The sequence below is a fragment of the Sebastes fasciatus genome, chromosome 13 (genome assembly GCF_043250625.1).
Source record: "Sebastes fasciatus isolate fSebFas1 chromosome 13, fSebFas1.pri, whole genome shotgun sequence".
NCBI lineage: Eukaryota > Metazoa > Chordata > Actinopteri > Perciformes > Sebastidae > Sebastes > Sebastes fasciatus.
This window is the reverse complement of record NC_133807.1, coordinates 17,774,767-17,795,721: the sequence shown is the minus strand read 5'-3', so window position 1 is coordinate 17,795,721 and position 20,955 is coordinate 17,774,767. Positions and strand designations below refer to the sequence as shown.

Genomic DNA, 20,955 nt, shown 5'->3' with positions numbered 1-20,955 from the left:
AAATAACTCGTAAAATTACTAGTTTATAATATTATGACTTTATTCTTATAATACTACGACTTTTTTCTCGTAAACCTATGACTTTATTCTCGTAATATTATGACTTTATTCTCGAAATCTCAGATTAATTTTTTTCCTCAATGTGACCCTAATACTGGAAATTTAAACAAAAAAACAGTTATTCATTTCCATTCATTTTTTTTTATAAATCCACAGGGAGCCACTGGAGAGGATCTGGCTCCAGATCTGCAGGTTGCTGACCCCTGGTATAGGTTATGCATTGTCGGGCAGCAAATCTCGCGAGAGTTGCAATTTGAGGGGCTCCCTTCTATACACGACCCAGCTGAAGAGGGGCGGTGGTTAGACGAACCCTGACAGTTTACCACTGATATCCACAACACGGGCACCTGCCTCTCTATCGCTGAGTGTAGTTTTATATAGATTTGACTTATAGCTACTCATAAACAGCCCGAGCTGCTGCTGCTGCGAGCTTTTAGCGCCGACTCCTCCAACAACAACATGTTATCAGCAATGGAGAATAAGTTACATCACGACACGCTCTCACATGTAGCGACGTAGCTACTATTGACTGAGATGGGTGAAGACGAGGCCTCTGGTTCACAGCGACACTGTCAGCTCCAGTAGAGGTGAGTAACGGTCGCTTGTTACCTTAAACACGTTGCCTGGAAACCTAACGTTAGCTAGCTAGCATTGACTAGCTGCATGCTAGCTAGCTACCCAGCTAATTTCACTCACATGCTGACAGTTAGCTAGCTACATCACGTGTTTTGGACAGGTTTGGCAAACTTCCTCCTCTCCTGTATATCTGAATAACCCTGTCCTGTGGGTTAAGATATACTAATGTGTATTAAGCAGTTAGCTAGCTAATGGTGGAGAAAAAGGACAGTGTGCCATCACTTTTCTTAACGTTAAACTCACAATGTTGTTTGTTTATGTTTACCCAGAAGTCTTTATAATAATAATAATAAATTGGGTTTATATAGCGCCTTTCAGAAACCCAAGGACGCTTTACAAAGGGGGCACACAAAATCATACTAATAAATAACACAGAGGAGAAACTATAGCTAAGTAATTAAAAGAGTGATGTGTAGGAAGAGTCAGCTGAGATCATAGGCCTTGATGAAAAGATATATATATATATATTTATTTATTTATTTATTTATATATTTATTTATTTATATATATATATTTATTTATTTATATATATATATATTTATTTATTTATATATATATATATATATATATATATATTTATTTATATATATATATATATATATTTATTTATTTATATTATAGATATTTAAATCAATATCCTCCTCACAAACACTAACCATACACTTCCACGCAACACACACTTGTCTTTTTTTTAATATATTTACTGTATTGTTATTGTTGTTGTTATATATATCTTGTCCTAATTGTTTGTTATCACTATTATGTAGTCATATTATTTATTTATATTAATCTTGTCTCTAGGTGGAGGCTTCAGATAAGCCCAGTGGTTGTTTTTTTTGCCTCTTCCTGCACTGTAGATTATTCATTAATTTTTTTGTTATGTTGTATAGTCTTAAATTGTGCAAAATAAATAAACATAGACATAAACGTAATCAAATTTGAAGTTCATTCTAGCAATGTTGTGTAATTTAGGTGAAGGCGACAGGAAGACCCCAAACATCCCCTCAGCCACATTACATCTTGAGCAGGGCTCATTGCATGGGTGGAATATGGTCTCAAAAAAAGTATATAATGCTTAGTCTCCTTCAAAAATATTTTTTAGCTAGCTAAATGTTTGTTGTTGTTTGGCAAAGCAGCTTATTAGCCAGACAAACCTTGAGGGCCAAGTGGCCTCTATAACTGTCACACTAAAGTGTCATTAAGTCCAGGAATAGCAAAAGGCCAGGGGGAACAAGCGGCAACCTCACAGATAGGGAAACAGGATTTAAATGACTGTTGCTTATCCAAACATCCTCCTCAATGCACATTTTACTTCCCTGAGGACATATATTGCGTTACCTACATTTGTTTACGTTCCATTTCAGTATTGGCTGGTTATATGTTTATTTGTCTGCTATTACCTACTCTCTCAGTTGGGAGTGGGTCTGGTGACATGCACATTGTAGATAAGCTATCATAATGTTTCAAGTGACCCCAAAAATAACAACTACGCCTAGACCTACCCAGCTCACATCTGACTTTGTTATACCCTTTTCACTTTTCATATACACAACCAACCCTGGTTGAGTCCTCAGTGTGAAAGGGGTATTACACAGTAATAATTGGTCCGTGTGTTTCAGCGATCTAGCCTTATTCCTGAAGGACAATAGTATACATTGCAGTCATTGTACTCTTTTCTTAACCTAATTTTTGTTGTCATGACACTAACTTGGAGCATCTCAAGAGCAGCTGTCACACTATCAGCTATCTAACATAACAGGACACAAAGTCAGTGTTAGGTTTCTGATCGTGCAGGAATCCAACACACTCCTCTTCAGTTGTTTTACATTACAAGGAGACAAATACACCTGGCTACAAGGGTTCGACGGGGTCAGAAAACACCTCCAGTGAAGTTTAGTTACAGTACATTGTGTTCTTACCATGAAGGGATTTGTTTTTGGTCTGACAGGTGGACAGGATGGGGGAACGGGCTGTCAGCGGCTCCGTGGCTGCGATCTCTCCAGTGCAGCAGATGCTGGCTTCTGGTACTGGAGCCCTCCTCACATCTATTTTTGGTGAGATCATGGAAACAAAGACTAGAAAAAACAACTTATGTCTGTATGTTTATAAATGTAATTTCTCTTTTCCAATACAGTTTTCCACAATGTGTTGTCTTGTGCACACAATTGGTTTGTTGTCACCAAAGTCATACACTCAGTTGCCAGTTTATTAGGTACAACTAGCTAAAACTAATGCAGTTTAATACAAAAGTCCTACAGTAAATCCTATGCTGTTCAGTTTTTGTTCTGTTTTAAAGCGGTGTTTGTGTCTGTGTTTGTGGTGCTGTTGAAATGTACTACATTACACAGAGAAGTGTTTCTGTTATTTAGCCTTCCATCATAGGACAACATAATAGAAACACCTGCCAGTATAACACAATACAATTCAACAACACCATAAACTACATCCTCCAACCTACTAACCCATGCCAACATCATGTGACCAAACGACAATTTGTGGGAATCACAGTCTGAACTAATTTCAAAAACATATTACGCCTATAGCAAAGTGGAATCTTATAATTAGACTTAAATTGAAGCGTCATTGACGTTACAGAGCTGTCCGTCAACGTCGGTTATGATCGTTGTCATCACTACCACATTGCATTGTGGGATATTTATGCCACCGTAGTGTCCAGTGTTTGCATACTGTAATATTTCACAGGAAATATTATGCAATTCGCATAGTATTGGTTTTGGACATACTAATATATCTCACATACTGTTTTAGCATCCCGAATAGCATGTTAGTATGGAATTTTGGACACAAACTATGTCTATGTATGATAATTGAATCTGTTCATTAATTTGTTTCCAGTCACACCGCTGGACGTTGTGAAGATCAGGCTGCAGGCTCAGCAAAAACCGTTCCGCCAAGGTAGGACAAGGAGCTCGTCTTCTTCTATGGTTTTAGATCACACATTAACTTAGCTGTTGAAACACTGACTTTGCTACTAACAGCTGCGTCTGAGTGCCGTGTGTATCTGGATGCTTTTCTAACCCTGCGTCAGCTGTCTTTTGTGCTGTCTTCATCTCTGTCCTGCCTTTTGCTTTGTTTCGTAGCTTTAGCTTGTGAATCTACTGCGTGGGGTGGTGTCATCCGCCCTCCCAAGTGTAAGTATCTGACCCGCCGTCGCTGCATGCTAAACCTTGCTAAAGTTGTCCAGCATAACTTTCTGTGTGGGGAAACATGCTCAACTAACAAACATCTCTTGCCAACGAAAAAAGAATCCCTTAACTCTAACGTGTTTTCTGTCTGCATGTTTTTGTTTCACGTCCCTGCCTTTAGTCTTAGTTGTTCTTTATGTGGCTGCAGTTTAGTACCTGGCTCTAAACTACCATTTCATGTTGGTAGAGATTCTACAGTTTGGTAGCTTCAAGAAACACAAAACAACAAATGTTCACTAGCTACACCTAAAAATCTGTAGTAGTAGGAGCAGGTTGTGAAATTATTCTTTTTTTAGAGTTTCTTTGAATTTTTTTGTCAAACTTTAACCAGCTGTAAATAAACATGCAAAGTAAGCAGAGACAAGGACAGCCCTGATGTTATCTTCTGAGCGACTCTGTGGTCAATGCCATCACATGTATTATTAATCACCTTTCTCTGCTCTGTCAAGGATTATATAACTCTGGTTAGGAAGCGTAAAAATGTAACAGATTACATACTAATATTCAGATACTTGTTTAAGATGTTTTTAGTTTTTGATAAATTATCTGGTGGGAAGGCTGGGGTCATACAATATTCTGCTGACCACGGGTTGTTTCGTCTCTCACAGGGAAATGTTTCTTGTATTGTAATGGACTGATGGATCACGTCTATGTGTGTCAAAATGGAACCAGTTGCAACAGCTGGTACAAAACACCAACACATTTCAGTGGGACACTTGTGAGTACAATTACATCAACAGCTTTGCTTTTGCCACAGTCTTTTTTGCACAAACCATGTGTTTAAGTATGTTTGTTTGTTTATTCCATAGGATGCTTTTGTGAAAATCACTCGTCACGAAGGACTCAGGTCTTTGTGGAGTGGACTACCACCAACACTGTGAGTGTCTAAACTCTCATCAAGAAAACATTTAAAATACTTGTATTCAGGTTTAGGTGAGAAACATACTGAGTGGCTAACGGCTGTTTTATTCTGATATTTAGTATTTCAGCATTTTCCTATTTTGAGTGCCGTAATTACAAGGATAAAGCGTTTCCTTTGTAAATGTAATATTATCTGAATGGAAACAGCGTTTAGACTTATTAAATTCTTTGAGGGTTAAAGGGATAGTTCGGATTTTTTGAAGTGGGCTGGTATGAGGTACCTATCCATAGTTAGTGTATTAACTTCAGTAGATGAAGGTCGGCACGCCTCCAGTGTGGAGCAAAGCAATGTACTGCTAGGGACGGGGCAGCAGCAAAACGTATTTTCCCAAGAATTTAATTATACTGTAAACAGAGTGAACATCCATCTTAGCAGGAAGCAACCCTGACTATCAAGTGTTCAGTTATTAAATAAAAGACCAATATCACTATATATCAGTCTACCTCTAGTGACAAATTTACCTCGTTATCGATATGAAAACTTTCCATTGATTTGGCAGTGTACAGTGCTGTCCTTAGTTCATATGCATGTGTGTGTACAGGGTTATGGCTGTACCTGCTACCGTCATCTACTTCACCTGCTACGACCAGCTGCGGGACTTCCTGAGATACGGTCTGGGTTTCCAGGGCAGCCACATCCCTCTCGTTGCTGGGGGCCTGGCCAGATGTAAGTCCATTAAAGCGCAGTAGATATCCTAACTGTAATATGTTTTATGTATTTTTGACTCCTTCTAACGTGTGTGTGTGTGTTGCAGTGGGGGCTGTGACGGTGATCAGCCCTCTGGAGCTGGTCAGGACCAAGATGCAGTCCCGCCAGGTGTCCTACAGCGAACTGCGGGTGTGTATCCGCTCTGCTGTGGCTCAGGACGGACTGCTGTCCCTGTGGAGGGGCTGGGGACCCACCGTCCTCAGAGACGTACCCTTCTCTGGTGAGAGCAGCACCACAGAATGCAGTATAGTAATACTTGGAAGACAAATCTTAAATAATAGAGGGGTCGTTACAGAGATAACAAATAGCAAGATCAAACATTCATCCCCTGTAGACTTCAAATCTGGTTGTAAACCTATTGCTTCATGTTTGTTACAAATGTACCATACAGTGGAACAATCTTATCCTCCATAGAAACTTGTCAAACCTCTCCTGCAGCATATTTCACTTGTCTGCTGTAATTTAATATCTCCAGTTTGTTCCAAACAATCGCCTTTTCATCAGATCATGGCTAAAAACACTTGAAAATCTGCTGGAAGTATAATTTTGAACCATATTTTTGCAGAAAAAACTACAGATTTTGAAACATTCTGACCAGACGGATAGACAGTGAAGCAGTAACTTAAGCTGAGTGCTTTGAAAAGTTTATGTGAATGTTTTGAAACTTTTCTGCCTTGAAAGCTACTTTTTATAGCCACCGTTCAACCTTCAACAGGGACAAGATGAAAGAAACAACAGTACTGGTTATTTGGGAGAGTGTAAAATGACTGTGATGTGGAACAGAGAAACACATTTGTAAACAAGCTGTCCCTGTTTGTGTGTATTTGCAGCGTTGTACTGGTTTAACTATGAACTGGTAAAGGCCCGGCTGTGTGAACAGTCCCGACTGACTCAGGCCAACTTCTCCATCAGCTTTACAGCAGGAGCCATCTCTGGAGCTGTAAGTACACACCTTTTAATGTAACGACAATGTGGGAAGAGTTTCCCCATTCTTTCTTTACTGTATTTCTATTTTATTTTTATTTTAATGATATACTTGATGTTACTTAGAAACACAGGCTCCCCTGGATAGTGTAACAGGTTTATGTCTAAGCCACCAGTTTTTATTATTTCAACTTAATTTCTGAGAGTCAGTTTGGTGGATTGCTCTAAATATCACCTCAGAGCTGTAGCCAATTCAAAGCGCTTCGTTGTTGTTGTGAACAAAATGTGGCGCCATCGTTAATGAATGGTGACTGGTTTTGTCTGTCATGGTGTCTAGATCGCTGCAATCCTGACGCTGCCTTTTGACGTGGTGAAGACACGGAGACAGATCCAGCTGGGAGAAATGGACACTCTGGGAGGTCTGTGCTTATATCCAGAGGTGTTAACACCAGTGACTTGTGACTTCACTCAGACTTGAGCCTTTTGACTTGAAAATACTTGATACCTTCCTCCAAATTAACCCACTTAGGAATTTTGAAACCTTTCAGATTATCTTGGTGAACAAAATGTGTAAGTAACAAATGTTTGTTTGACACTGAGCTTATTTTCTACAATAATCCAAAACCCAATGGAAAAATCCCATTGGCTTTTTGTCGAGGGAACCAGGGCGATGCTAACTTCCTGGTTGGCCTACAAAAATACGTCATCCATGTAGCGCTCTATTTGTTTAGGGAGAAGATTTACTCAAAGGGAAAATAACTGAGTACATCCTCTTCCCAAACAAATAAAGGATCTCTGTTCAGTTTGTTTAGTTCTGTTATTTCCCACGAGTAAATCCTCTTCCTGAACAAATAAAGGAACTAAACAAACTGAACAGAGATCCTTTATTTGTTTTGGGAAGAGAATTAACTGAACTGAACAAACTGAATTTCTATCTTTCGTGTTTTATTGCTGAATCCCCGAAAAGTTTTTTTTTTTTGTTGAACTCTGGACTGTTTATGAATATTTGTGAATATTATTGGGACTTGCATTTGATTATTTTACACTTAATCCCCTAATCCGACAGCACCCAATCAAGTTGCAGGAGAAAACCATGAATAACTAACGTTACTGAGCGCCAGTTGGCGCCAGTTACTTTGTTGTTAAAATGGCATTACATTTACGGAAGAGTGCATTCTGACTTGTTTAGGACTTGAAACTCAAAGTTAAAGACTTGGGACAGGAGTGCAAAGACTTGAGACTTACTTGTGACTTGCAAATCAGTGATTTGGTCCAACCTCTGCTTATATCTACACTTAATGTTATATGAAATGTACATTTATGTGTGTATAGTGTGTTCTAAACAGTAACTTATTCCCATTCCTTCTAGCCTCCTTAAAGAGAACCACATCCACATGGCACATAATGAAGGAAATCTGGGCCGAGATGGGCTACAGGGGCCTTTTTGCAGGTACACACTTACTGTATACGGTCTTATGTTAAAAGGCGGGTTCATTATTTTTGTTGTTTTTTGGGGGTTTTATATCATTCTGTAGCTTCCCAGTGGTGTTCCTTATGTATTCAAATCCAAACATTCAAATTTTGGCCAAAAATGTATATTTTAGCAACAAAATGCTTTTTTCCCAAGCCTTTCTAAAATGTTTTTCCCATGTGACCTGATTGACTTTTCTGCATGATGACACTTCTACACATCCTTATAGTCCGTGTATTAACGTCACATACAGTAATTTAGATAGCAGTCGGCATGCACCCAGTTTGGAGGAGCAGACAGGAGTACCGGCACGGAAGCTAAACAGTGTACTGCTGTGGACGCCACGTTAGTTCAGATCTGAAAGTCACACTATAACACAAACAAACTAACCGATCGAGGCAGCGGTAGACCAGCAACTCCTGTGTTCTGCGAGGTAAAAGTACTGTTTTTTGTGAATGGAATCTGGTGTGGTGGCTCTGAAGAGAGCGGCTTCAGTTCCCCGTTGGAAAGGGCCGTCTGATGGCGAGGTAAAGCTCGGCATCAGACGGCCGTTGAAGCCGTTAAATCGCAAAGCCACCAGACTCCATTCACAAAAATCATTTACAATCCCACTTCAAAAAATCCGAACTAACCCTTTCAGTTATTTCCAAAATTAGCACAGTTAACTGACTCAGCTACTGCTAGCGTTCACATTATTCATAACCCTTTTGATTAGCTTACTTTGGTGACCTACCTGTACGTCACTGCTGTTTTGAAAAAAATGGAAGAGTATGCAGACGGACCCGCCCTTTAAGCAAAAATGTTTTCTTTGCTCTGAAGTGAAAACATCTGTATTTTCTCCAGGTTTCATGCCCAGGGTGATCAAAGTGGCCCCAGCCTGTGCTGTCATGATAAGCACCTACGAATTTGGAAAGACCTTCTTCCAACAGATGAACCTCGATCGAGAGTGACTGGCATCCTGAAGGCTGTCTGCGTGGTGCTAGGGGATTGTTCACAGCAGCACTTACAGACATTATTATCAGGACAGTTGGGATAAAGTCCTCTCAAATAGACACTTGAGGAACAGGCAGGATTGGATTTTTTTTTTTTGTGAACATAAAAGAAGAGGATTCACCCACATAGCAACAATTTCTCTACCTGAAAATCTGCTCTCTGGAAATGTTAACTCAGACTGTGATAAGACTTGAGACACACTTTACATCCATGAACACAATATTGAGCTTGAACAACAACCCTGGAGAATGAGAGATGCTCTTGGACCACAGACTTTATGTGTGATGATTATTTGAGTAAACTTTAAACATGTATCTTACAATAAGATTGTGTTTTTTCAATGCTTTAGCGAAGGGTCATATTATACAGATCATACATATGTGCACATTTTCATTTGATAATGGTAAATCTGTGCAGGACGGGGTGTAAATGCTTGATGGGAAAATTCAAACCCTCTTAAGGGCTAAAACTGCATCAGTGCCGTTGCATGAGTCAGAGGAAAATGTTCTCATTCCCACATGTTGCATTCCCTGAGACCAACTGCATGGTGTTACAGCTCCATTCAATACAGGAACACTAGTCCACACTACATCAGCTTTACTGCATCCCCCTGCATTCCTGTAGCAGTAGAGCATGACCATTTCTGACATCTGAGTAGATCACTGACAAATCTGTTTTGTGTACTGGATAGATTCAATCATTTGTAGCACTTAAAAATTTGCAACACAAGCGCTTTGAAATGAAATCACAAAGATAAGTACATGTTTTTATTTTTGTTGATTGTATGCTTCTTTTCTATTCTCATAACTGGATGAAAACTACAGTATACGAAACATGACGCCTGATGGCAAAATTCTTCTTGGAAGATATGTTTTCATTGGTGCATGAATATAGCATTTAATGCTATGATTATATTACAGGAATGCAGCCAGCTTCCCAAAAATATCACAGATTTACTTAAGATTTTGTCTATTTATCATGATGTGATAAAGAAAACACAAAAGTCTTTCCCCTGATGGCATTCTGGTGATGAAAGGCTTTGAATTTCTTGCCTACAATAAACATCAAAACTTGCTACAACACTGAATCATGAAGCAAAATATTGCTGCCTTAACCTGAAAGGTGTAAACGCATTTCCTCTTTGTTTTTTATGAATGAAATGGTAATAAATGTTAAGACGGCTTGATTTAATACTATGTATGGTTTCTTTTATACTGTATTTGGGAGTTTGTAAATAACCATCATTTAAAAAAAACTGAATATGTGCATTAGTTATGAATGGGGTATTTAATATAGGGCATGAACAATAACATAAAAAATAAGAAAATACACAAAACAAACACAAAATTGTACATATTATCAAATACACAAGTTCAAAGACAGCTTTCCACCCTGGTAGACAATGAACTTGTATTGTAAATTGATTTAAACTCATTGTTTCTTAACTAAATCATATAAAATACAGTATCAATACATGAGATTCAAGATTCAAGATTCAAGCCCTTTATTGTCATTGTGTAGTACAATGAAATTAGATTGTGACAATCCCATAGGTACTAAAGAAAAGATAATACAATAAAAAAAGATAGTGCAATATAAATATAAAAAAATATAAAAGTTAATACAATATAAAATATAAAAATACAATATGTATATTGATGAGATGACAGTTTTGCCAGATTATTGCACAATAAGACAAGATAAACATAAATAAGATGTACAACACTTAAATGAGCAAATAAAAAAATATCACCATATCTCCTATTGTACCATTTAAGTCAATTTAAATAAATATAATAAAACACAAAAAAGTTTCCATTATTATTTGTTTGGTCATGTAATTTGTAACATCAAACAGCGACATCTAGTGGCTTTTGACCTTCATACATCTGCAGGGTGAAATCCCGGGGGGCGGGGCTTCTCTGAAGATAGTCCCGCCGAATCCCGCGAGATCTTATATTCCTATAAGTAGTCGCGTCTTGCCGTTAGACAGGCCTCTTTGAATCGGATTGGAGACAAGATGGTGAGTGTGCTCTCTATTCGCAGTTAACACTATGGAACAGCAATCCGCCTGACATCTAAAGCATCGGTTATGTTTTACTCATTTCAGACACGCCGATTACTTTAATGGAAGGTTTTTATGAATATCTTGTATATATTACTGTGATATATACACACGTTTCGTGTAAATAACGTTAACCATACCGGCAACTGAGGATCCAAAATGGCAGCTTGACACAGGCCGCTGCTCTTATTTTTAAGTGCATATCATAGTAAAGCACTTATTGTATATGTTCACAGTTGTATTGTATTTTCTGGCTACTGAATATAAACTGAATTGACGTCTCGGTTTTTTTTTTAATGTGTCAGTTTTGACCATACATGCTCTCGTGCTAAGCTAGCTATGCTAACAGCGTGCTTACCTTAACTCCTACTTCTTTGCAATTACCTTTTAACATGACCTCATTGTGCTTTAAATTAATTAATGAACTGTATTAGTAACATGCACCACGTACACCCTATATTTATTTTATTTATTTAAGATTCATTTACCAACATGAAGGCATTGTAATCTAAACTCAGTACTTCTAACATACAAGGCACAATTGTATAGGAAAAATAACTAATTAAAAAATGATATAATGGCAAAAAATAAAAGAGGGTAGAAAACAATTCAAGGAACAAAAAATGCATAAATAACACTGCACTCTTCCATAGTAGCTCTAGGGGTCATCATCATATGTCCAGTTCTTCAAAAGCTGAGGAGAGACTTTGCATGTTGTCCTTTCATTAGTCTTAAAGCACTGGGATGATTGTCCACAAGGTCCCTTTCGAAAACGGAAAATAGGGGTTTAATTTCCTCTGTTTGGATGCATGGATGAAAAATGTGCCAGCAGTATCAGATCGTTCAATATCAACCACCTTGCATGCGGGACCCACTATGCTAAATGTTGTAGGCACACACTTGCACCTGTGGTTAGCTCATTAGCACAGACCAGCTAACCTCTTGACTTCTTCCCTCCAGTCTCACCGTAAATTTTCGGCTCCCCGCCACGGGTCCCTGGGCTTCTTGCCCCGCAAGAGGAGTCGTCGTCACCGTGGTAAGGCCAAGAGCTTCCCCAAGGATGACGCCACCAAGCCCGTGCACCTGACTGCCTTCCTGGGCTACAAGGCTGGCATGACACACATCGTCCGTGAGGTCGACCGACCTGGCTCAAGTGAGTGGAATCAGATTATTTATACATTAGTATAATAAGTTAGGACCTTAAAGGTTGTGGATCTGTATTGGGCAATTGGTGATTAATATATATGGTGTTCTGTCTATGATGAGTTTCTCGACGGGCGGACATAATGGGCTTTATATCCCTTGCTGAATGTCGAGCACTGAGCGCAGTCTATACCATAAAACAGTTAACAAATACTTAAAAACAAAGTTTAGAAGATCTTCTGGTAAATGTAAAGCTTAACTATTATGTACTTCTCTACAGAGGTGAACAAGAAGGAAGTGGTCGAGGCTGTGACCATTGTGGAGACGCCTCCCATGATCGTGGTTGGTGTTGTGGGTTACGTCGAAACCCCCCGTGGCCTGCGTTCCTTCAAGACCATCTTCGCCGAGCACGTCAGTGACGAGTGCAAGCGTCGCTTCTACAGGAACTGGTGAGATGCTACACAGAATAATATATACCTGACTGTATTGCATGTGTTTGAAGCCTGTGTTAGTTGCCCAGTGGAAATTATAAAGATGTTTTTCACTGAGTGAGTCTAACATTACGGTTGCCCCTGTGGCAGCTCCGCTCAGGCGCCATGTGCCCTGATGAGCTCCGGGCTCCTCTGGCCAGTGGAAAGTGCTTCTTAGAAACTGTGCCATGAGCCAAAACCCTCATTAGCTGGTACAGCACCCCTGTCTACATGGAGGGGAGTGCGAACAGCTATGCACTGTGTTCTTCCGCTGGCCCTTTGGGGTTATGAAGGACCTGTGCCAACCCGTCTGTCCTCTCTCCTCCTGCTATGCTGCGGGCTCTCAGGTACAAGTCCAAGAAGAAGGCCTTCACCAAGTACTGCAAGAAATGGCAGGATGATGAGGGCAAGAAGCAGCTGGAGAAGGACTTTAATTCCATGAAGAAGTACTGCCAGGTCATCCGCATCATTTGCCACACACAGGTTAGTACGTGTATTAGATTACCAATGAGGTGATAAGTTTTGGCTATTCTGTCAGTGATGAGACCACGGATCTTGCGTCAGGCATGGCGCCCGACACATATGAGGATACCTTCCATGCTGCCTTCCTTCTGAGACTACACAGCTAACCGTTTAATTGTACATATTATTTTCTCTGTTCTGACCTCTGCTTAATTTCTGTGCAGATGCGTCTGCTGCCCCTGAGGCAGAAGAAGTCCCATCTGATGGAGGTGCAGCTGAACGGCGGCAGTGTCTCTGACAAGGTAGACTGGGCACGTGAGAAGCTGGAGCAGGCTGTGCCTGTCAACACAGTATTCACTCAGGACGAGATGATCGACGTCATTGGTATCACCAAGGGTCACGGATACAAGGGTAAGAGCAGCTACATTTATTTGTAGTATTTTAGAATTAAGTACTTTGTGACTTTCAAGTCCATTTGGAGGCATATGTAGGCTGCATTAGCTGTCACTATATTCTAACAAATGTTTCTCATCCTCCCAGGTGTCACCAGCCGTTGGCACACAAAGAAGCTTCCCCGCAAAACCCATCGTGGTCTGCGTAAGGTGGCCTGTATTGGTGCCTGGCATCCTGCCCGTGTGGCCTTCTCTGTGGCCCGTGCTGGTCAGAAGGGTTACCACCACCGTACTGAGATCAACAAGAAGATCTACAAGATTGGCCAGGGCTTCCACACAAAGGATGGAAAGCTGGTGAAGAACAACGCCTCGACAGAGTACGATATTTCCAACAAGAGCATCAACCCCCTGGTGAGTGACTCTCATGCAACCTGGACTTCAGTTGACACCATCTTAACCTTGAAGTGGAAGACTTGACTCACTTTTCCCCCTTTTCTTTCCTCTTTAAGGGTGGATTTGTCCACTATGGAGATGTGACCAATGACTTTGTCATGGTGAAGGGCTGTGTTGTAGGGACCAAAAAGAGGGTGCTGACTCTGCGCAAGGTGAGGACAAATTGTAGTGGCATTTATTTTTAAATGGCCTGCATGTAATGTTACAATCACTAAATTCTACCAGGAAGTTTAAATTGAACCAACATGAAACTTAAATGTGTTTCCTTTCTCTTCCAGTCACTGCTGGTGCAGGCCAGCCGTCGTGCCTTGGAGAAGATTGACCTCAAGTTTATCGACACCACCTCCAAGTTCGGTCACGGCCGCTTCCAGACCATGGAGGAGAAGAAGGCGTTCATGGTAAGACTTTGTACTGAAAGCCATACTCGCACCTCCCTCTGCATCATATTTAGATTCAATGATGGAAGATACTTTAGGAAATCCTGTATTAAATACTTGGTGTGCCTTATCTTTAACATCCCCACATGGGATGTAGCACACAACGTTGGCTAATAATAAATGTAAACATTGCCGACACTACTCCATACTGTCTGTTCTGCATGTCTTCAGTTCCTGTTTCCACGCACTGTACGTAACCTGGTTCAGTCTTCAGTATGAACACGGGTTCCATTCCAGTGCCATATTGAGCCCCAGTGAGGCAGGGGAGCAGCAACGTTTTGTGCTTACTCCCTGTTCACTCTCTGGGAACATTTGGCTGCTCTGAGCCAACACGTAGACTAAGTATTGGGGCATAAAACTGATTTTGTCCTGTTTCTCTTTTCTCACAGGGACCACTCAAGAAGGACCGTATCATCAAGGAAGAGACTGCTTGAAGTCCTCAACAAATGTCTCTGCCGCGTTGACTGTCACCATCATTCCTGTTCTGCAGAGTTATTTAATAAAAAACAAAAACCCACAGAATGTGTCATGTCCAATTTATAAATGACTATACATGAAACTAAGATGTGTAGGCTAAATTCAGAGTCGTAGGACAATGTTTGTTAATGCAGAGATGGAAGTAAATCTGTTTGGTTTATATTGTAGCTCTTCAGTCAGTATGTGGTGAAGTTGATGGCTGTGTCAGTTCATTTAGCACAGCTCTTTAATGGTTACAAAAGGCTTCTGAACATCTGTCACATTTTGACTCATGAAAAATTAAATTGGGACTTGTAGTCACTCAGGACGAGATGATCGACGTCATTGGGGTCACGGATACAAGGGTAAGAGCAGCTGCTATTTATATTATTTTAGAATTAAGTACTTTGTGACCTTCAAGTACATTTGGACGCATATGTAGGCTTCATTAGCTGTCTATTCAGTCTTGACTAACAAACATCTCATCCTCCCAGGCGTCACCAGCTGTTGGCAGACAAAAGCTTCCCCACAAAACCCATCGTGGCCTGTATTGGTGCCTGGCATCCTGCCCGTGTGGCCTTCTCTGTGGCCCGTGCTGGTCAGAAGGGTTACCACCACCGTACTGAAATCAACAAGAAGATCTACAAGATTGGCCAGGGCTTCCACACAAAGGACGGAAAGCTGGTGAAGAACAACGCCTCGACAGTACGATCTGTCCAAGAGCATCAACCCCCTGGTGAGTGACTCATGCAACCTGGACTTCAGTTGACACCATCTTAACCTTGAAGTGGAAGACTTGACTCACTTTTCCCCCTTTTCTTTCCTCTTTAAGGGTGGATTCTATGGAGATGTGACCAATGACTTTGTCATGGTGAAGGGCTGTGTTGTAGGGACCAAGAAGAGGGTGCTGACTCTGCGCAAGGTGAGGACAAATTGTAGTGGCATTTATTTTTAAATGGCCTGCATGTAATGTTGCAATCACTAAATTCTACCAGGAAGTTTAAATTGAACCAACATGAAACTTAAATGTGTTTCCTTTCTCTTCCAGTCACTGCTGGTGCAGGCCAGCCGTCGTGCCTTGGAGAAGATCGACCTCAAGTTTATCGACACCACCTCCAAGTTCGGTCACGGCCGGTTCCAGACTGGAGGAGAAGAGGGCGTTCATGGTAAGACTTTGTACTGAAAGCCATACTCGCACCTCCCTCTGCATCATATTTAGATTCCTAGCCTCTGCTTAGATTCAATGATGGAAGATACTTTAGGAAATCCTGTATTAAATACTTGGTGTGCCTTATCTTTAACATCCCCACATGGGATGTAGCACACAACGTTGGCTAATAATAAATGTAAACATTGCCGACACTACTCCATACTGTCTGTTCTGCATGTCTTCAGTTCCTGTTTCCACGCACTGTACGTAACCTGGTTCAGTCTTCAGTATGAACACGGGTTCCATTCCAGTGCCATATTGAGCCCCAGTGAGGCAGGGGAGCAGCAACGTTTTGTGCTTACTCCCTGTTCACTCTCTGGGAACATTTGGCTGCTCTGAGCCAACACGTAGACTAAGTATTGGGGCATAAAACTGATTTTGTCCTGTTTCTCTTTTCTCACAGGGACCACTCAAGAAGGACCGTATCATCAAGGAAGAGACTGCTTGAAGTCCTCAACAAATGTCTCTGCCGCGTTGACTGTCACCATCATTCCTGTTCTGCAGAGTTATTTAATAAAAAACAAAAACCCACAGAATGTGTCATGTCCAATTTATAAATGACTATACATGAAACTAAGATGTGTAGGCTAAATTCAGAGTCGTAGGACAATGTTTGTTAATGCAGAGATGGAAGTAAATCTGTTTGGTTTATATTGTAGCTCATCTTGAGTCAGTATGTGGTGAAGTTGATGGCTGTGTCAGTTCATTTAGCACAGCTATTTAATGGTTACAAAAGGCTTCTGAACATCTGTTGCATTTTGACTCGTGAAAAATTAAATTGGGGCGTAGCAATATCTCCTATCATTGTGATGGGAGACTAGATATTGTCTTGGATTATGAATATTGTAAAATGGCAAATCTATTTTCCTGGTTAAGTGCTTCATTACAGACTGACTCATAAGTTTATTTTTGTGAACACACAAACCGCTGGCAGGAATCACCCAACCCTAGAAGTGTGTAAACTTGTGGAGGACTGACACCTTTTTATAGTGCAGTGATCTCACACAAAACCTGCACCAGTGAATTTGAGTGGGAGGGGCAGTAAAAATACAAATGCCATACTCTATTACAGGTAAAACTCTTGTGGTGCAATGTACTTTAAAGTACAAAAGTAATACTTGATACGCAATACAGAAAATGACTATGGATCAATATCAATGAAGACAACATTGCCACAGCATCATAATAAGTAATGAGATTATAAAAAGTACAGTAGCTCCTGAGCTGTAGTGGAGCACAAGTACAATGTAGTCAGCCTGTGAATAATTATTTAAATTTTCGATTAATCTATTTTCTCAATCGATTAGTTTGGTCTATAAAATGTTGAAAAAATGATAATCAGTGTTTCCCAAAGCCCAAGATGACGTCCTCAAATGTCTTGTTTTGTCCACAACTCAAAGATATTCAGTGTACTGTCATAGAGGAGTAAAGAAACCAGAAAATATTTTTTCTTAAATTACTCAAACCAATTAATTAAATAGTTAACTAATCAAGTAATCATTCCTGCTCTACAAGGTAACATGAAATGGAAATACTCAATGACGGTACAAGTACCTGGTTGCGGCCCGCCTCCACTAACTGAGCTTGTTAAACCCCATCAGCCTGAGCCCGGCCTCCTGCGCTGCAGCTGAAAAGGTCGACATCAGCTGTGAGGAGAGCGGCCACCTCTGCAGAACTGATGGACAGCGAGACGCTCGCTTTAGCTAACATTGCATGTTTTAACTGGCTATATGTGTCCTTGAGCTGTAAGGCTTGTATTCGGCTGACAACAGAACTCTAGCAGTCACGGTACGGTAATTAAGCCCCGACATCATCCATTCTGACTCATCACTGCCAAAACCAAAAAACCTCCTCTTCAGCAGGTAATGAGGAAGACCCTGAGAGGGCTCCGCGGGCCATTTAGATGTCCTGCAAAACGCCTCTCTGAGACATCTCTGCATAATATTCAGCACTCTTAGCAGAAATGTGGATTTCCTGTAAGGATTTTTCAAGGTCCCACCTCCTTCCGCAGTCGAGGGAGTTGAAGGACAATTGTTCTCCGTTGAGCAACATTTCAAGAGTTTGACATTTTCTCTACCAAAGCAGAAAAAATATCCTCCAAAGGACACTTGTGATGAACGGGAGCCCCGAAAAAGAAGCTGTCCACGTACAGGCGGCGTGAGGAAGGAGCAGGGTGAAGCCCCGTGTCACTGGAGATGGTCCTGCTGTTACATAATAACCTCCAGAGGCTGTGACCTCTGACCCTTCTGCAGAGCAGCAGTTCAAAGCTCCCACGCTGCTCTGCTTTACATAACGCCCCCTCTGCTGACGGTGACCGGTAACGGTGTGCATAATTATGCCATTAATTGCTCCCTGTGTCCCATTCAGGTGAGGTTTAGTGTCCCAGCAGGCGCTCTCTTTATGACCCCGCACATCTGCTCAAACAGCATCTCTGTGCACTTTTCATAAAGGCCTGTCTGCACCTTTCCCCCCATTAGTTCAGTCCTCCATCATCTCAAATGAGCTCTGCTCAGAGGAGGAGGAGGAGGAGGAGGAGGAGGAGGACGACGACGACTGCCGGATTCAAAGAAGAGGGGCTCATTTTACAACTCATTGTTAATAGTAACATTGTTTATTCAGTGTAATAAATTAATGCCAAATAAAAAACTTTTAATATTCTCATATGAAATAATCAATTAATAGCTGCTATTTGTAACTCCAAATAACCTACAGCCATGGACAGATTATGAGATTATGAGACAGAAATGTTAAAGACACCCAATCCTCCTACAGGAGCCAGACCCCCCCAGACTGAAAGAGACACAACATTACTATAAACGACACAGCTACTTTCTCTCTGTGGTTATTTAGTGTATCTGTGGTTGTTTTACAGCAATATGTAGTAGTTTTGTGTCTCTTTGTGGTACTTTTTGTATCCCTTTATTGTCATTTTGCATCTCTTTGTGGTTGTTTTTCATCATTTTGTGTCTCTTTGTCATTCGGCATCTCTTCGAGGTTGTTTTGTGTATCTGTGGTTGTTTTACTTCACTTTGTAGTCATTTTGCAGTATTTCGTTGTAGTTTTTTCTTTGGTCCTTTTTCTTTGTCATTTTGCATCTCTTTGTTGTTATTTTGCGTATCTGTGGTTGTTTTTACTTCACTTTGTAGTCATTTTGCAGCAATTTGTGGTAGTTTTGTGTCTATTTGTTGACATTTTTGCATCTTTTTTGAGGTTGTTTGTGGTCATTTTGTGTTTCTTTGTGGTTATTTTGCACACCTGTGTTTGTTTTTGCTTCACTTTGTAGTCATTCTTCGGTCGTTTTGTGTCTCTTTGTAGTCGTTTTTCATTATTTTTTGGTCGTTTTGTTGTTGTGTTGTAATTTTACAGCTATTTGTGGTGGTTTTGTGTCTCTTTATGGTTATTTTTTTGCACATCTGTGGTTGTTTTGCTTCACTTTGTAGTCATTTTGCAGCAATTTGTGGTAGTTTGGGATCCCTTTATTGTCATTTTGCATTTCATTGTGGTTGTTTTTCATCATTTTGTCTCTGTTGTCATTCTGCATCTCTTTGAGGTTGTTTTGTGTATCTGTGAATGTTTTACTTCACTTTGTGGCATCAATTTGTGATCGATTTTTGCGTCATTTGTGGTAAATTTCTTTTTTTTTTATCTCTTTGTAGTTGTTTGATTTTCCAACAAGAAATGTTAACGGTCACTTCATACAGAGGTTCGGTTCAGTTCATTGCACCCAGTAGACCTGTCCAGTGATCTATCCATGATACTGACAAGCCAACTGTGGCTCAGAGGAAGAGCAGTTCATCCACTGATCAGAAGATCGGCGATTCGATCTCCGGCTCCTCCAGTCCACATGTCAAAGTATTCTTGGGCAAGATACCCAAACCAAAATTGCTCCTGAAGGCTGTGCATATAGGTTTGTGTATGAGTATTTAGATGAGATCCTGATGGGCAGGTTGCATGGCAGCCTCTACCATCAGTGTATGAATGTGTGTGTGTGTGAATGGTTGAATGTTAACATGTTGTGCTTTGAGTGGTCAGAAGACTAGAAAGGCGTTATATAAATGCAAGTCCATTTATGTGACTCTGTGACGGAGACACCAGGGGCGGCCAATCAGATTCCCCTGATTAGTTCAGTCTTTTATCATCTCAAATGAGCTCTCAACGAAGCCAGTATGGTCTCTGTCTCTACTTTATGTGACTGCATTTATGTGTGTGTGTGTGTGTGTGTGTGTGTGTGTGTGTGCTGTCCTGCAGCGGAACCTCCAGTCCAGTCCTGAGGTAGCAGCTGTTGCTAGTGGGACAGCAGCCAGGTAACCAGGGTGCATGCTGGGACAGCAGCAGAGAGGAGGGCCAAGCGTTTGATTTATGTGAGTGTGTGAGAGTGTGTGCAGTTGCTTGTACGTGTAAGTGGGTGTGTGCATCTGTGTGTGTAGGTGTGTGTCCTGGCATGGCGGTCAGCCGGCTGGCTCAGAGTCAGCGGCGGGCCGTCCTGCAGAGTGAGGGAAGTGGCTGGGTGGTGCTGCAGCGTGGCGTCTGACAGGAGGACAGACTGTCGGAGGGGACGACCACACACTGAAAGCACCATTATTACACTCGACGGAGGCCACGGGCTCGGCTACTGCTGGTCTAGTGGAGACTATCTGTCTGCTTGGCTACTGTTAGGATCTGTTATTCTGCATGGACTGAGTGGAATTTAATTTAGTGTTGAAATAATAAGTCGATCGACAGATAATCATTGGAACACCTCTATTGTCTCACCTTACTTTGAGCAAAGGGCTCCTACATGAACACACAATTTTCTGCCAAAGTTGGTCCAGTTTTATAGGTTATTTCTGTATTTGGATTCATGTCTGTGCCTTCCTCACTGATTCAAAGTCGGTGAGACAAAGGGGATGTATTTCCATGCACCAATCAGGATTTAGAAACATTCGAATGTGAGTCTGATAACAGTTG

The 20,955-nt window shown here is 41.0% G+C and overlaps 2 protein-coding genes, 3 non-coding genes and 1 pseudogene across 6 annotated transcripts; all 6 read left to right on the top strand.

Annotated features, from left to right (window-relative positions):
• The first annotated feature begins 299 nt into the window (after positions 1-299).
• Positions 300-10,111, top strand: slc25a39 (solute carrier family 25 member 39). Of its 2 annotated transcripts, XM_074655901.1 has the most exons (12): positions 300-647; positions 2,645-2,750; positions 3,553-3,612; positions 3,798-3,848; positions 4,511-4,620; positions 4,712-4,779; positions 5,366-5,490; positions 5,579-5,752; positions 6,363-6,472; positions 6,794-6,875; positions 7,826-7,906; positions 8,771-10,111. In XM_074655901.1, the coding sequence occupies exons 2-12, from the start codon at positions 2,654-2,656 to the stop codon at positions 8,875-8,877; spliced, it is 1,065 nt and encodes a 354-aa protein (XP_074512002.1). In that variant the 5' UTR covers positions 300-647; positions 2,645-2,653; the 3' UTR covers positions 8,878-10,111. The 2 variants fall into 2 exon arrangements, with proteins under 2 accessions (XP_074512002.1, XP_074512003.1); XM_074655902.1 differs by lacking the exon at positions 3,798-3,848.
• A 781-nt stretch (positions 10,112-10,892) lies between these two features.
• LOC141780604 (large ribosomal subunit protein uL3) lies at positions 10,893-14,864 on the top strand. Its single transcript, XM_074655899.1, has 9 exons — positions 10,893-10,943; positions 11,946-12,138; positions 12,409-12,577; positions 12,946-13,081; positions 13,285-13,471; positions 13,601-13,863; positions 13,962-14,057; positions 14,184-14,303; positions 14,732-14,864. Exons 1-9 carry the CDS (start codon positions 10,941-10,943, stop codon positions 14,774-14,776), a joined length of 1,212 nt encoding a protein of 403 aa, XP_074512000.1. The 5' UTR covers positions 10,893-10,940; the 3' UTR covers positions 14,777-14,864.
• LOC141781664 (small nucleolar RNA U83B) lies at positions 13,128-13,220 on the top strand. Its single transcript, XR_012596925.1, has one exon. It is a non-coding gene; the product is annotated as a small nucleolar RNA U83B (small nucleolar RNA).
• On the top strand, positions 14,525-14,656 carry LOC141781660 (small nucleolar RNA SNORA54). Its single transcript, XR_012596921.1, has one exon. It is a non-coding gene; the product is annotated as a small nucleolar RNA SNORA54 (small nucleolar RNA).
• A 266-nt stretch (positions 14,865-15,130) lies between the features above and the next one.
• On the top strand, positions 15,131-16,544 carry LOC141781544 (large ribosomal subunit protein uL3-like; annotated as a pseudogene).
• LOC141781659 (small nucleolar RNA SNORA54) lies at positions 16,205-16,336 on the top strand. Its single transcript, XR_012596920.1, has one exon. It is a non-coding gene; the product is annotated as a small nucleolar RNA SNORA54 (small nucleolar RNA).
• Positions 16,545-20,955: the final 4,411 nt, after the last annotated feature.